The sequence below is a fragment of the Acromyrmex echinatior genome, chromosome 1 (genome assembly GCF_024713525.1).
Source record: "Acromyrmex echinatior isolate Ae372 chromosome 1, ASM2471352v2, whole genome shotgun sequence".
NCBI classification, from domain to species: Eukaryota; Metazoa; Arthropoda; class Insecta; order Hymenoptera; family Formicidae; genus Acromyrmex; species Acromyrmex echinatior.
In genome coordinates, this window is record NC_141852.1 from 22,543,623 (window position 1) to 22,558,293 (window position 14,671).

Consider the following 14,671-nt stretch of genomic DNA (forward strand, 5'->3'; position numbering starts at 1 on the left):
TTCACAGAGAAATAATGAAAATATTTTACGAATATTCTATATACAGTAAATCATTTTTATATATATTCTATCTTATAATTTAAACACAACCACACACACACACACACACACACACACACACACACACAGCGATCGAAAACGATACTTTTTTTGAGATATTGAGAACCCCTTCGACAACGAACGATCGGTCTCCAAAAGCCGATCTACTGCCGAGACCACTCCTCTTGCTCATGGGCAACTTCGCGGTGGTGCTTCAGGATATCTACGGCGAAAACGCTGAAAGATTCGCTGCCGTAACAGTCGGACCGGGCGCATAAATCAGCTGCACAGACTCGTGTGAGAGAGGTGACGACGCCGGCAGGCCACCCCGTCAATAAAATGCAAAGATGGAGAAATAAAGTTAAAGATAAGCCGCCCCCGGACCCACGCCGAGAGTACTTGGACGCCGAGTCCAGCGATGAAGCGGAAAGGCTCGGTAAGATTTACGAGAAAAATATTAAACGCACCCACTTCTCCGTTTCAACTTTCTCGATTTTCCGCTCCTTTCCCAACTTTGCTTCTTCGCTCCGCCTGTCCTATTTTCGACACTTTCGGCCCATCGTTTTCAACCTCTGTCTCGTACGACTTCGTCGCGCACTCCAATTCCGCCGTTAAATCCGAAGATACCGCAAAATCGATCACGGAACAAGCAACACATTCGTGAAAAGAATATTAAATACTTTCGTTTTTCACGATTCTCAACTCTATCTGTTATCCGCTTTTTTTTTTATTTCGTCCTCCATCTTTTCCAAATACCTCAATTTCCAATTTCCACAAATTATGACACGTTTATTCCATTACTGCTCTGTGTACGATATCTGCGATTGATGCGAACTGATATATTTTTGAATACTTCATTACAGCGCGACGCTGATTAATTAAGCAGGATTGGCTTATTTAATTCATTTTCTAGTTTACACCAGTCATTACAGCAGACATAATTTCCTCGATACTTCTGCAAATATTAACAAGGCAGTAATAACAACGACCACGTTAGCCATAATGCGGCTAATTTGAAGCAAGTCGCTCGACAGGGACGCTCACCCAAATTTCGACACGGATTCGACGATGGCCGCGTCCAATTTGCAATTACAATGGCTGTTTTGTATGCTCCCACGAGTGCATTTGGTAACCATAAATTTCGCGATAACTTTAAAGACGAAATAGATGTAACAGATGTACGATCATACATCGAGAGTACTTGATATTAATGAGCCAATTTTCATTTCAATTTCAACAATTTCAATAATTATGACATATCGTACATAAGCCGGCCACTTGCAACGATTAATCGGTCATTCGCAGGTTCCGCGCTGTTGCAGGTTCCTAATTTGTCTCCTGGATTATGGTAATTTACCCTTCGACCTCGATCGTACCCGCCGCATGTTGGAAGATGAACCTAATTCGTCCTCCCACGAGTTCTCATGGTACTTGCACGATTCAAAAGTAGGTAAACTGGATAAACCGATAATCTATATGCAAGCTGCCTGCATCTATCAGCCCTGATGCAAACTAACATTATTACTCACAATTCTTCTTACTCAAACACGGTAGGATCTACAAACCCTTAATCCGCAAACAATTAACGTCACGTTACGTATGATCGAGGACGGTGATTTCATCACTAGTTAGCTGAGGTAAAATGCTTCGTCTGATCTCTCATTAATTCACAGAGTCAGATGATTTCAATTATTAGTGCGACAAAGTGACCGTATACTTTGACAGTGCATTTAAAAAGACGAGAAATTGCAGCCTTTCATTATCCTTCACTCATATTTTAATATGAATATATTCGTCTTAGAAATATCTAGTATTTATAACATTTGAGATTTATATAAATTGGATTTATATTTTCTTTGCATAGTAATTCTAAATGACACGTCCGTGATAAACAATTATCTTAATACTGGATTTATAAAATAATGGAGAAGTTATGAATAATAACCAAGCAGAACACAAGTCATCGTGACGTTAAAATGACATCAGAGTGACTCCTAAATAATTACTAAAAGTTATTTTTCAATCAGTTAACAATCATTTTGACGTTATAATGATTTGTTATGATTTGTTGTTCTGCTTAAGTATACAGAAAGATTGATTTTGCGGGAGTATCTAAAAATTTAATTATATATAGATATAGATTTGAAAATAATTTTATTGGATCATCACAAAAAATAATTACGTAAGAATCTCATGGTGAGCAATGCTATACAAAAAGTTTTGACATTCTAGTAACTAATTTGAGTGTTTTACAAAATTATTTTGATGGTTTCTAACAAAATTTTCAGATCTAGCTAAATTTTTAGATACTTCAACAAAATCGTTCTTTTAATGTGTCCATTAATTTTCATTGTTAATATAAAATTTGACATAAATCCATTCACAATTTGTCTCATTTCGCGCTAAATAATTCTAATAATTTTTTTAAAAACAATGATTTTTGAGAGAAGTATATACGTGAGACCGATAAGTCGTTGCATGTCGCCAAAGAAGACATCGTCGTATCTGCATAATGTCCGCCATCATAGCGGGATAAATTGCCCCAACGTGGCCTACGGTAGCACCTCGATCGCGACGCGACGTGTTTCCTCTTCCTTCGATTTACTAGCTACTCGCGATTTATAGTTCCTATTAGATTGCCAAGAGTAAAGGCATGGGTGGCAGAATGGGCGGCGGTGGCCCAGCGATGGGACCGAGACGTGGAGAAGGCCTGAGGAATGATAGGGACGAACGAGAGACCCTCTTGGAACGAATGTCTTCTATTTAACCTGGATGGCGAATTTAGGAGGGCACATCGCGCCGTTCCAATTGACGACTAACGAACGGCCAGCCTTTAGAATTTGTTTCCTCTTTCCAATGCCCTTTATATTAGTTACGAGGTCGCCTTTCCGACGATAAATGTCGTCGCAATGCACAGAGAAATAGGATCTCGCAGTGCAAACGCGGCATTACTTGCAATCTACAATAGAGATTATCGAGCGGGATGAATATTGTTGCAGAGGTAGAAGAGGTGGAGCTACGTCAAGCATATAGGGCGGATGACTTAAATGAATTGGTAAGTTTGAGTATTTTTCTTAGATTTACAATCTAAAATTATCTCAAACAAACTATAATGTGTAATTTTAAGATTGAATTACAGTTTATATACGGAAAGAACGATTTTGTCGCAGAAGTATTAAAAAATTTAAATAAATACAGATCTAAAAATGATTTCCTTAAGCTATATCAAAATAATTATGTAAGATACTTAAGCTAGTTGCTAAAATGCTTAAAAATTTTGCAACATTGTTTATTATGTTAAATTTAAAAAAACCTTATTTTGATGGTCTAACAAAAATTATTTTTAGATCCATAGATATTTTAGCAAAATCATTCTTTCCATGTTCGTTCAAAAAAAAGTTAATGGTTAAACTTTTATAGTATTTACTCTAACATTTATTCCATAAGGGCATGTACATAAATACAGTATCCTTTAATTATATCAGTTATAAGCAAATAAATACATTCAAATAACAATTTCAATTACATTTTACATCGAGATAATATGCTACTTCTAGAAATACACAATGTTGTTGAAAAATAAAAATTGATTTATTAGTTTGGATTAGAAGCAAGTATTCACAAAAATTCGATGCCTTTTCAGGTTCAGTGTGTTAAGGATATGACGACTCTGAGAGGTCTGACAGACGACGATTGGACGTGGAAATGCGACATGGACATTCGCGAGTTCTTCCAGGAACTGAGCATTCCGGTCCTCTGCATTTATCACGTGAACGGCAGTCTGACCACAGAATTTTCATTTCCTACGGTGCCCGTGCACGAGCTAACCTACTTCGTGAGACAGCCCAACGAGATTTTCTATCCGGAAAACTTTCGCGAACGCATTCTCTTCGGGTCGATGAACGACAAGGTGGAGAATTATATACTAGACATCATCCAGAACATGTTCGCACCGATCTTTTTTGCAATCGAAACCTGGCCCGATAGTATCCTTCTGCCCTCCATCTCTGTTATCACATTGCCGTCAAAGTACCCAATTAATTCGCGTAACTAACGCGAAAAGTTTTGTAAAGACTCGGGCCAAACGAATCCGTAGAACGAATGAACTCAACTATATATAACGATAGGCCAACAGGAAGAGTTGGCGAAGTTTCTTCATTTTTTCGCTTCTCTTTCTCTTTTTTTTTTTTTCGTTTCGTCTCAGTAAATAATGTACGTGTACAGATCGCGAGTTACGGAACTTTAATTGGGTCCAGACACGATATCCCGTCGGTCTTCTCGGCAACTCCCCGAGTGACCCACTTGAGGTTGGGCTTCGTCGTGTAATGTAAATTCTGTTTAACTTTCAAATCCCGTTGCGCGCGCGCGAAACGCTCGCGACCAGTTGATTTTGTAGTGGGTGGTGATTTAAAGTTTTTCGCGGATTTAAATGTACGTTTAAAAAGCTTCACCAGCGAAAGGCCCCCAAGGGAGACATCGCGCGTTTTATCTCTCGCTCGAATCCATGATTCAATCCGATATATATCTGTTCTGATATATGATCGATTTTTGCGAAGCAATTTCAATCCAATTGGGTTTTCGAACATTCTGCCGTAGTCAATTTTCTGGTCTTCTTGTTTTCTTCTGGATAACATGTGTAATTAGTACGTTCTATTCTCTAAATTTATATACTGCTTTCATATTATCGCTTTAATACTTCTTTAACCTTTCATTTCTTGTATAAAGTGTCTAAGACATTCTCGGCTTTTATAAATTTGTTTTTAATTATGAAACAAAAAATTTTGAATTTATCTACTTGGAAAGAACCATTTTGCTGAAAGTATCTAAAAATTTCGACAGATACAGCTCTGAAAATAGTTTTGTTGGACTAATAATTTATGTAGGACATTCAAACATGACGACAATGCTGTAAAAAGTTTTGACAACCTAATAATCAATTTGAGCATCCTTTATAATCATTTTGCTGATAACAAAATCAAATATAAATTATTATCAAATTTATATTTAATTATTTTACAATTAGTATAATTCTAGAAAAACCGTTCTTTTTTTGTAAAGAATGTATAAAATTAAATATATATTATTAATATTTATTTAATTATAAATTATTTTAAAAATAATGAAAATTGAGATACAATGTTAAAGTGTCAGAAATATCTCTGCAAATAATTACGTTAAAAAACTTCAATTCAGTAATGTACGGTTAAATATTATAATCTTTTTAGTTGATTATTTAGATTTTTGTATCTGTTTTTTCTAACGAAACTGATAACAAATGTTTCTAATCTACCGGTGTAATAAATAATAAAAATTTCATAATTTAGTCGTAATTTAGGTGTCAATCGTGTAGACTGTTGGCGAATAATCCCGCATATGCGCTAAAGACGATCGATAAGTGGCTGTAGTTTCAATCGACAGCAATGACAAAGGAGCCACGACGGGCCAGTCTCACAATGCCAAGGGCGATCATCGCGATCGTCCATAGTTGCTTTGGCTTAAGGTCATAACAATCTAACGTGATGACATTACCAAGTGAATTTCCAACTTTAGCGCTGCAATCCCGTTACCGCAACGCACGACACAAAGTTCCGGCCTGGTCCCGCGGGGGACGGGACGGGAAAGTGGGGACGCCTGGGAATTGCACGAAAGTTATTATTACCATAATTTTCGGCTAAATGCACTGCACAACTCACCGCCGCTGGTAAATCCAGCGTCGATGTTTGCCCACGTACGCGAACGGGATTACTTTGCCGTCGAGTTAGAAACGATTGCATTGCATTCGTACGGGAGCCACTTCATTATTTCTAATGGATCCTGAGCGGATTTTAACTGGATCGAAGCGTCGCTTTGTTAATTGTGTTAGGACGCCCAACAACTCCGCTCACGCGTCGCGCTTTTTATTCTCCCAAATGTATACGCAGCGATCGTGGATTCATTCTTGATTGAATTATGACTTAAATTCTTGTTCTTGTAGCCGTATGATTAATGCAAGATATAATTAACACAATGCTTATAAAACGTGTCAAATTAGTGCTTTAACAAAATTTACAAAACATGTTTGACTTTATACGGAAAGAACGATTTTGCTGAGATTTTGCTGAAATATTTAAAAACTTAGCTAAATACAGATCTGAAAATAATTTGGTTGAACCATTAAAATTTAATAATTACGTGGAAAACTCAAGTATGATGAGCAATGTTGCAAAAACTTTTGACATCCTAGCTTCAGTGTTCTGTATAATTATTTTGATAGTCCAATAAGATCATTTCTAGATTTAACTAAATTTTTACTTCAACAAAACCGTTCTTTTTCAAAGATAAAAAATAAGTGTTATTGCTTCTTTACTTAAAATTTAACACACACACACACACCAAAAACCGTAAGTTTTCGAGTTATTATGAGGTACGAGTTAAATAAACATTATCCTTACCTTATTAAAATTGAATTTAATTTTAATTTAAAAATAATTAACAAATTATTAAAATTGTTGTACTCATATGTAAAAAAAAGAATTTTAAAAAGTTATTAAAATAGTAACTTTTTAAGAACTGTAAAACAAAAATAACAGAAGTAACATTTGATATCATATATTAAAAATATATTTTTTTGTCTTATTATTTGATTAGTCAAAAATTTTCTACCACTTTAAAAAATATTTTTTCCTTTTTGGGGGAATTTCAATTCTTTGAGTTGTCACTTTTGAAGTATGGAACCGATATGATGTTTTTTTTGCATTAATCATTAAGTTTGACATATGATTCACTTCAAGTGCAGAACGATCATGTTTCTTTTTCCAATTTTTGTCGCTAAGATTTACAGTTGCACGCTTCAGTTGTAAATTGATGTGACAATGACGATGTAGTGTAGTCAATCACTTTCGATATACAGCGGACAATTCAACTCAATAAATCTCCATCAGCGGACGTATCGTGAGGATACATGCTACAATTCTATGTGATAGACTCCGGGACAGCTTGAACGATATAAAAAATAGTAGTATTGGGAACAGCGATAACGAGGTTCGATGTCGTATCACGTTCCTGGATTTTCTTTTCCTTAATCTCACTAAAACACATGTGTGAAAGCGAACTTCTACACCCAACTGGACACCTTCTTGTGCAATTTAACGGACCTCACGTACAAAATGCTGGGCTTAACCGTGATATATGTACCTCTGGAGAGTAGGGAGGAGTTTACCACGGAGGAGGCTAGCGCCGATAAGGAGTTGGTGAAGAGGCTGGAGGGTGTGATGGCCTATTGGAACACCCAAATCAAAACAGCCCTCTCTGACCAGGAACGAACAAGCCCGCATGAGTTACTGTGCCTCGACGACGAATATGACTTCTGGACTTCTCGATGTAAGTGCTTACTACTAGGAAAAGACGTAGTGGCTGCGAGAAGAGAAGAGAGAGGATAGAATCGTTTCCCGATAATGTATGTCTGGAAATTTCTTAGGAGGAACAAAAGTTTCCTTTAATGTGACGTTTTATAACGGAATCCCTCTTTGTAACTCATAGAGTTAGGAAGAAATTTAACATCATCTGTAGCATTTGATCACACAATATTCATAATTCGTATATGTATAAATGTTAACTTTTCACACGTTTACATTCTATTTGTTTTATATGAATTTTATTCATAGATGAACAAATTGAAAACTTAAATTTACATTCAGAAAGAAAGACATAAAGATATATATATATATATATATATAAAGGTAACAATTATGTAAGTTTTATTTATAAAATTAATGTTTAGTTAAATAAACTATTATTGTTAATAAAACTAAAATAATTTATTTAAATATTTATTACATTAATTCTACATATGAAACTTGTATATACAATTGACATCTTTATAGTTGCCATGTTTTTCTATAAGTATAGAAATTTTAGAAAGATTGTGTCATTGCTGTATTAATTTGTTTAAATATATGCTTTTTTTCTATACGCTAGATGACAATCTCTGCGGTTTGAGTCATCAGCTACAGAAAGAAACGGTGGAGCTTATTATCAACATATTGTTGGCTTCGCAGTCCACTTATATACGTCAGTTCCTGATGTTAAAGGACGAGATCGAGCACGGTATAATCGAAGCGAAATCGAACATTGAGTTCTTGAGCATTCTGAAGGACACTCTCGCCAAGTTGAAGACTTGTACAACTCCTCCGAGCGTGGCTCAATATCTGCCAAAAATGATGCATCTCTTCAGGACGATTTGGCTGAATTCCCCTTTCTACAATACCCGCGAGAGGATAAGCAATCTCTTCACCGCTCTCAGCAACCAGATTGTCGTCATGTGCAAAGGATTTATCAATTTGGCAGATATATTTGCGGGAAAAACCAGAAAAAGTATACAGATTTTGTACGAGTGTATCAAACTGTGTGAGGATTATAAGACACTTTATTATGAGGTAAGACTCGTTGAAAATATCTTGTAATAATTCATTTTATATATAAGAATATAATGTATATATTCTACATGTAAAAATATAAGAACATCAAACAAAACATAAATCTTGAAAATTATTCTTATAAAACATAAAACATTCTGTGAAATATTATGAATTCTAGGTTATTATAATATTATATAAAACTGTAAAGTAAAATAATTATTCGGCGTGGCGTACAGCAAGTCACGTACCTTTTTAACATTTAATTATTACATACGCTTTAATTATTACACCCTACCAAAGTTTAATTTAAGTTAAAACTTCTCTTTGAATTTTTGCATAAAAAAATACTTTTAGTCGAATTTTGCTATAACTTTAATTAATTTAATAAGTTTTTCTCTGTAATAATTATAACGACAAAGAAGTATTCTCAAATTTTGTACACGTATTTATTTTAATAATTAATAAGGAAAAGTACATCTTTGTAAAGTACGTGTAAGCTCAAAGGCCATTTTGTAACCTTATATATGATGTGCGTAAAACGTAGTCCTTTATGCTGTCTGCAAATTCACCTTCCAGTCGGTGAGTTAAACTCCCATTAAATTATGTGTGCACGGCTACTTTAGCTACTTAGAATCCTTGTTGGACAACCCGAGGATGAATTTCTCCATTAATACGGAAGTTACAAAGTGATTTTAGTGGTAATTATGATTAGATATGATAATTCAAAGCGCGAAGCGAGGCAGCCAGCAATTTTCTGCGAATTTAGAGTCAAATAAATAATTGCTTGCTGTAATGCTTGATGGAATTAACTTAGCGAGAGAGATGGAATGCCTACATGCATGACTCGAAGGACGCTTCTTACAAGTACAAAGTGGCGAAAAAGAGCTTTCGCTTTAAGTTGAGATCGCAATATAACACCGACTTACGCTTTTCCCGTGGGTAGATAAGCCAGAATAGAGATGGGAATTGGGAAACGATGTGACGCGACGGCTCTCTCGACTACTTGTTCTCGAGTTGCGCTAGGGGTTAGCACGCCATGTGCCCGAAGGAATAGGTGACATGACTTCTTAGACTTTTGTGCAGAAATCCGTGCAATCGCGTTACATAGCGGATTTCACGGATCGCTAACGCGCGTATTCAGTTCTTCCAGTCTTTCGCATTTTTACTTTTTGTGTAATACTTCGTGTAAAAGCGGATAGTAATAATAAAATGTCTTCATGAACATTTTTTCGACTTTTGTCGAAAGAGTAAAACCGAAGCAAAGTGGATTCGCACAAGATTTTCGCTGTTCATACATTGGCACAACAAATCTTCCGTTTTTTGCTCAGTTTCTACTTTATATCTTTATTGGAGCACAGAATCCAAATATTTTGCAGAGTATATTTTATTTCAGTATCAACACTTAAAATCAAAATTTTAATTTGCACCACTGATCGATTGATTTAGTGTATTCATTAATATTTAATAAAAAAAATAAACTCTTCTGTTCTAGATCGCGAGCGCTCACATCAATCTCACGCATCACTCCTGGGACTTAGACACGGAGAACATATTTCTTTACATCAACGTTTTCCTCGGCAGGTGTCAAGATATGATCGAGATTTGTCAAGCAATGATTGATTTTGCAAGGTATTTTACAAATACTGCACAGCATATAACCAACGATAAAACTGCATACACTATCTCATCTTTTTACTTTAATTTTTATTTTCCATTCATAAACAAAAACGTTTTTAATTTGCTGCTGTGTATACAGAATAATCCACTTTATCCTTTTTTTTATGGTTGAATAAATATAAAACAATAATTTTACTTTTTTACAGGACTGTTGCTCTATAGAGTGTATATTCTATAAAATATATCATTAAGTGTTACATAGTTATGTTTAATTCTAAACTTTTTTTATACAAAACTTTGAATAGAATAATAGATGAGAATAACACTGGTCGACAAAATTTCATTTTTCTTATGTTGATAAAATAAGAATCTTATAGTATTTTATTCCATATTTTCAAATCTGTTTGCCAAATTTATGAAGACAGAATTTTTTAGTAACATGCATTTAAAAATTTTGTAAATTTTAATTCTTTTGGATGATTCATTTCTCGTCAAAATTCAATCTTTTTATGCTAAATCTAATAGAGTGTCTCTAATAATATTTCTTTCGCTGATTTACAATCTGTTAGCTACATTTACGAGAAAATTAAAGATTTTTCGATTTATCCCTTCTACTATATGTATAAATAAGTGATTTATAATTAATAGCTACCGAATTTAATATTTTCTGTTTATTATAAGAGTTTTCAAAGAAAAATAAATTATTTTAATTTAAAAAAAGATTTTAACACTGAGCTGTTGTTAGCAAAAAGATTAAGCTTTTAGCTTTTAAAAAGAAATATAACGGTTGGAAGAAATTGAAGCCCATAAGATAAACTCTAATCTTATTTTCAGAATCAGCATCAGAAAATATATAAGAATCAACCAAAATTACTCATTTAACAAAATTATTGTCGATCAGGGTAATTAGATATTACATTATTTCAGAGTTAGAATTTGCTCATGCTTAAATTAATATTTTCGTAATAGTAGTTGCAAGTTATAATATGACTTTTCAACACAGATTGGATGAGACCACTCAAATTTTAAGTCCTAAATTCAGTGGTACAAATGGCGAAGAGCACGAAAGAATATGCCAAAAGATCGAAAGACTCTTTTATGACGCTCTGAGTAAAATCGAAGCAATTTCATACAAGATTTTCTCTGTTCACGAATCTACATGGCACGATGATATGACCATATTTCGTACTGAAATGAAGGATTTAGAGATAATCATCGAAAACTTAATAGCCATAGTCTTTATGAACATTAATAATATTCACGAAGGAATAGAAAATTTACGGAGCTTCTATAATTATTTGAATCGCAAGAATTTAAAGTTCCTATTTGATAGCAAAAATAGCAGCGTAAGAAGGATTCAATAATTTGTAAAAATTTTACGTTTAAGACATTGATTTCTAAAGTTTGTATTTTCACATATACGGTCCTATAAGATATTGTTAATTTAATAAATAATTTAGTAAATAATTTTTTTTAATTTCGAGAAACATAAAGAAAATTTGTAAAAGTATTTTATATATACTTTATCTTATTATAATAGCTTTTTATACAAGATAGTAATTCTATACAAGAAAAAGAATTTAAAATTTACGGAAAAATTTAGATATATAAAACTTATTTTTTTATCAGTTTGTATAGTTATTTTGTCTAAATTTTAAATAAATCTTTTTAGAGATTTTCAAATTACTGAAGTCACATTTTAAATTGTTGAAGCAATCAGTAACATTAAAAACTAATAATTTTCAAGATATGGAAGCTTTTAGCTGAAGATATTCAACGGACAAAGCAGGAGATTCTGGATGAGAAGGAAATATATTCGTCGATCGCTCCGTACTACGCCGGTAGAGCGTTGAATCTTCGTTCGAAAGGTGACCGTCTATTATGGACACGAAAAATGCTGCAGAAGGCCGAATGGATGCCCTATTGCGCCATGAGCGAAGAGATCAATCATCAAGAAGATATCATGATCAAATCCATCGAGGACTCCACGAAGGAACTGTACGTAAAATGGTTGTACGATGTCGGCGATAACCCGCCGCAACTCGATCGCTGTCTGATGCGGCGAAGTAGCAAGCCCGGCCTGCTGGAGTGTAACATCGATCCTAATATTCTGAATCTCTGCCGTGAGTGTTTCTATTGGATCAGCTTCAGATTCAGCATACCCGTGAACATACAACAGATATACGACAAGTGGGATACGTTACGCTTTATCTACGAAAGCGTCCTCGCTGTCACGTTGGCGTACAACAAGATTATTGAAGGTTTGTCGTTTTCAATAATCAATTACCATGTGAAAGTACAAATACTAATGTACAAATTATTATTTTGTAGAAGAAGATATTACTTTTTCACTTCCAAGAAAAAGTTATTGCTCTTAATAAGAAAACTTTATTTAGTTAAGAGCAATGATATGTTAATAAATACAATAAAATTTTAATTATTTTAAACATGATAGCAATTTTATCATAAAATTCATTGATGTAAAGATAAGAAAAATAATATTTCTCAGTTACACTAATCTGCATGATTTTTGCTATTTAGAATAGAATAGTTTTGTATAGTTTCTGATGCCTCAAATAAGTGAAAATATTTCATCACAATAAGAAAAATTTTTGAGGAAAATAAGATTGAAACGCCTGAAAAATGCGTTCTTGGTTATTTTTGAAAATTCATTCAGCTGAATGAATTCGATGTGCAAGACATTTCAAAAAGAGTTCATATTAATGCTTGAACAATTTTTGATGTAAAAATATTGAATCTTACAGACATTGAACCTCTGGCGTTATTTTTAGGAGTAGATGTAATCGCACACACAATGTCAAGTATATCAATTGCTCTATGCAATTCCCATGTATAAAATTTTTATGCAGTTATATAAAATTTCAAATTTAGTAAAAAGTTTTACAATAAATGCGACTTATACAATTTTTTTATAATAGAATTATGAAGTCATTTTTTTGGGGGGAAAAATCGTTGTATTTCAAAAATTATTTAAACAAACATTTTTAAAAAAACATTTTTATAACAAAAAAGCATCTTCAGTCCCATATATTAATTTCACTATTAAAATTTTTATTATTTACAACGGTATTTCGCATTGGAACTATATAGGGCAATCGTTTTACTTGATACTCTCTCTCTCCCTCCCTCTCTCCCTCCCCTCTCGATCTCCCCCTCCTCCTCTTTATCATTCTTTTTCTCCCTTTTTCTCACCTTTCTCTCTCTCTCTTCATGACGAATGTCCAATTATTAATTTGAGGTCTTTTTGAAATTTCTCTTAGATTGGTTTCATCAGCTACAAATTTTCTCAAAAACAAAAAAATGCGTTTTTCAGGCGTTTTAATCTTATTTTTGTCAAAAGTCTAATGTGATAAAAACAGTTTCATTTATTGACTCAACGCATTAAAAACATGGAAAACTTTCTTCTTTTCAAATAGCACAAAAAAATTAAATTGTTTTGTAGATCTGTTTTGTTTTTTAATAACTTCCTTAACAAGTATATGTCATATTTAATTATGAAAATATTAAATAAATACATTAATATCAAACATGCAATTAAAAAAATTATTTTCGTTATCTCTACTATCAAATTTTTTTTAATGTATGCATGAATTATTAAAAAATAATTTTTGCAAATTATTTTATATAACATTGCATTCTATAACTTACATCTAGATATACGTGTACAATGAATATAGAACAGCTAAATTTATTTTTTCTACGCTATAATGAAAAAGTTCCCCGACTAAAATGTGAGTGCTTATGCAAATATCATGATGACACGATTCAAACAGGGTATATGCCCGTAATGCACGCGATGAAAGCGACATTCTTCGTACTTGCAGTCACACGCAATGGTAGCAGAATATTCTTGCAACGTAGCGAAACTTCTATTTTTCAGCATTGTCGCTGACAGAACGTGCGCTGTTTCGCGAATTAATTCGGCAGCTCGACCGGAAGATCAATCCCGGCTTAACCAAGCTGACGTGGAACACGGATTACGTAGACTCGTACATCGAGAATTGTTTCCACGAAACGGTCAATGTACGCTTAAAGTCTCTTACCTCGTCCATGTGTGAAAACCATATAGATTCATGTAATATGTACGATAACCGCGCGGTAAAATTTAATTTTGAATTCTCCAAGAGAAGCTCTCTCACTTGCATTTGAACATTTAATTACGAAGTCTTGTGTCCCGCGAAAATATAACAAAATAATCATTATATAGATACATAGAGTATAGATACTACAGACAAGATGTAAAGACATTGATTCGATCCGGGATTATCTCTTTTTTTTTGTAGATGTTTATATAAATGATCATCAAAATAAATATTTTTACATGCCAATTAAAATCATTATTATTAATAACATATTGTACATTATTTACCAATTTATTTAAGAACATTATGATAAATATCAATTTTCTGAAAAAAAGTAGAAATCAAACAAATATTAAACAGAATAAACACGTTAAGTAGTTTATTATGAGAGTATTTAAAAAAAATAAAAATTTTAATTAATATAACGAACTTTCTATTACGAATTTTCGATGAATTGCATATTTAGGATTTTATAGTTAAGAAATATAAAGAATAATTATCAAAAAGAAAATGTCC

General features: G+C 33.4%; 1 protein-coding gene across 1 annotated transcript; it reads left to right on the forward strand.

The window, feature by feature from the left end:
• Window positions 1-3,022: 3,022 nt before the first annotated feature.
• On the forward strand, window positions 3,023-14,305 carry LOC147911073 (uncharacterized). Its single transcript, XM_087403585.1, has 9 exons — window positions 3,023-3,094; window positions 3,683-4,068; window positions 7,109-7,454; window positions 7,902-8,476; window positions 9,764-9,812; window positions 9,928-10,064; window positions 11,056-11,287; window positions 11,800-12,454; window positions 13,954-14,305. Exons 1-9 carry the CDS (start codon window positions 3,023-3,025, stop codon window positions 14,220-14,222), a joined length of 2,721 nt encoding a protein of 906 aa, XP_087259711.1. The 3' UTR covers window positions 14,223-14,305.
• The last annotated feature ends 366 nt before the right edge of the window (window positions 14,306-14,671 follow it).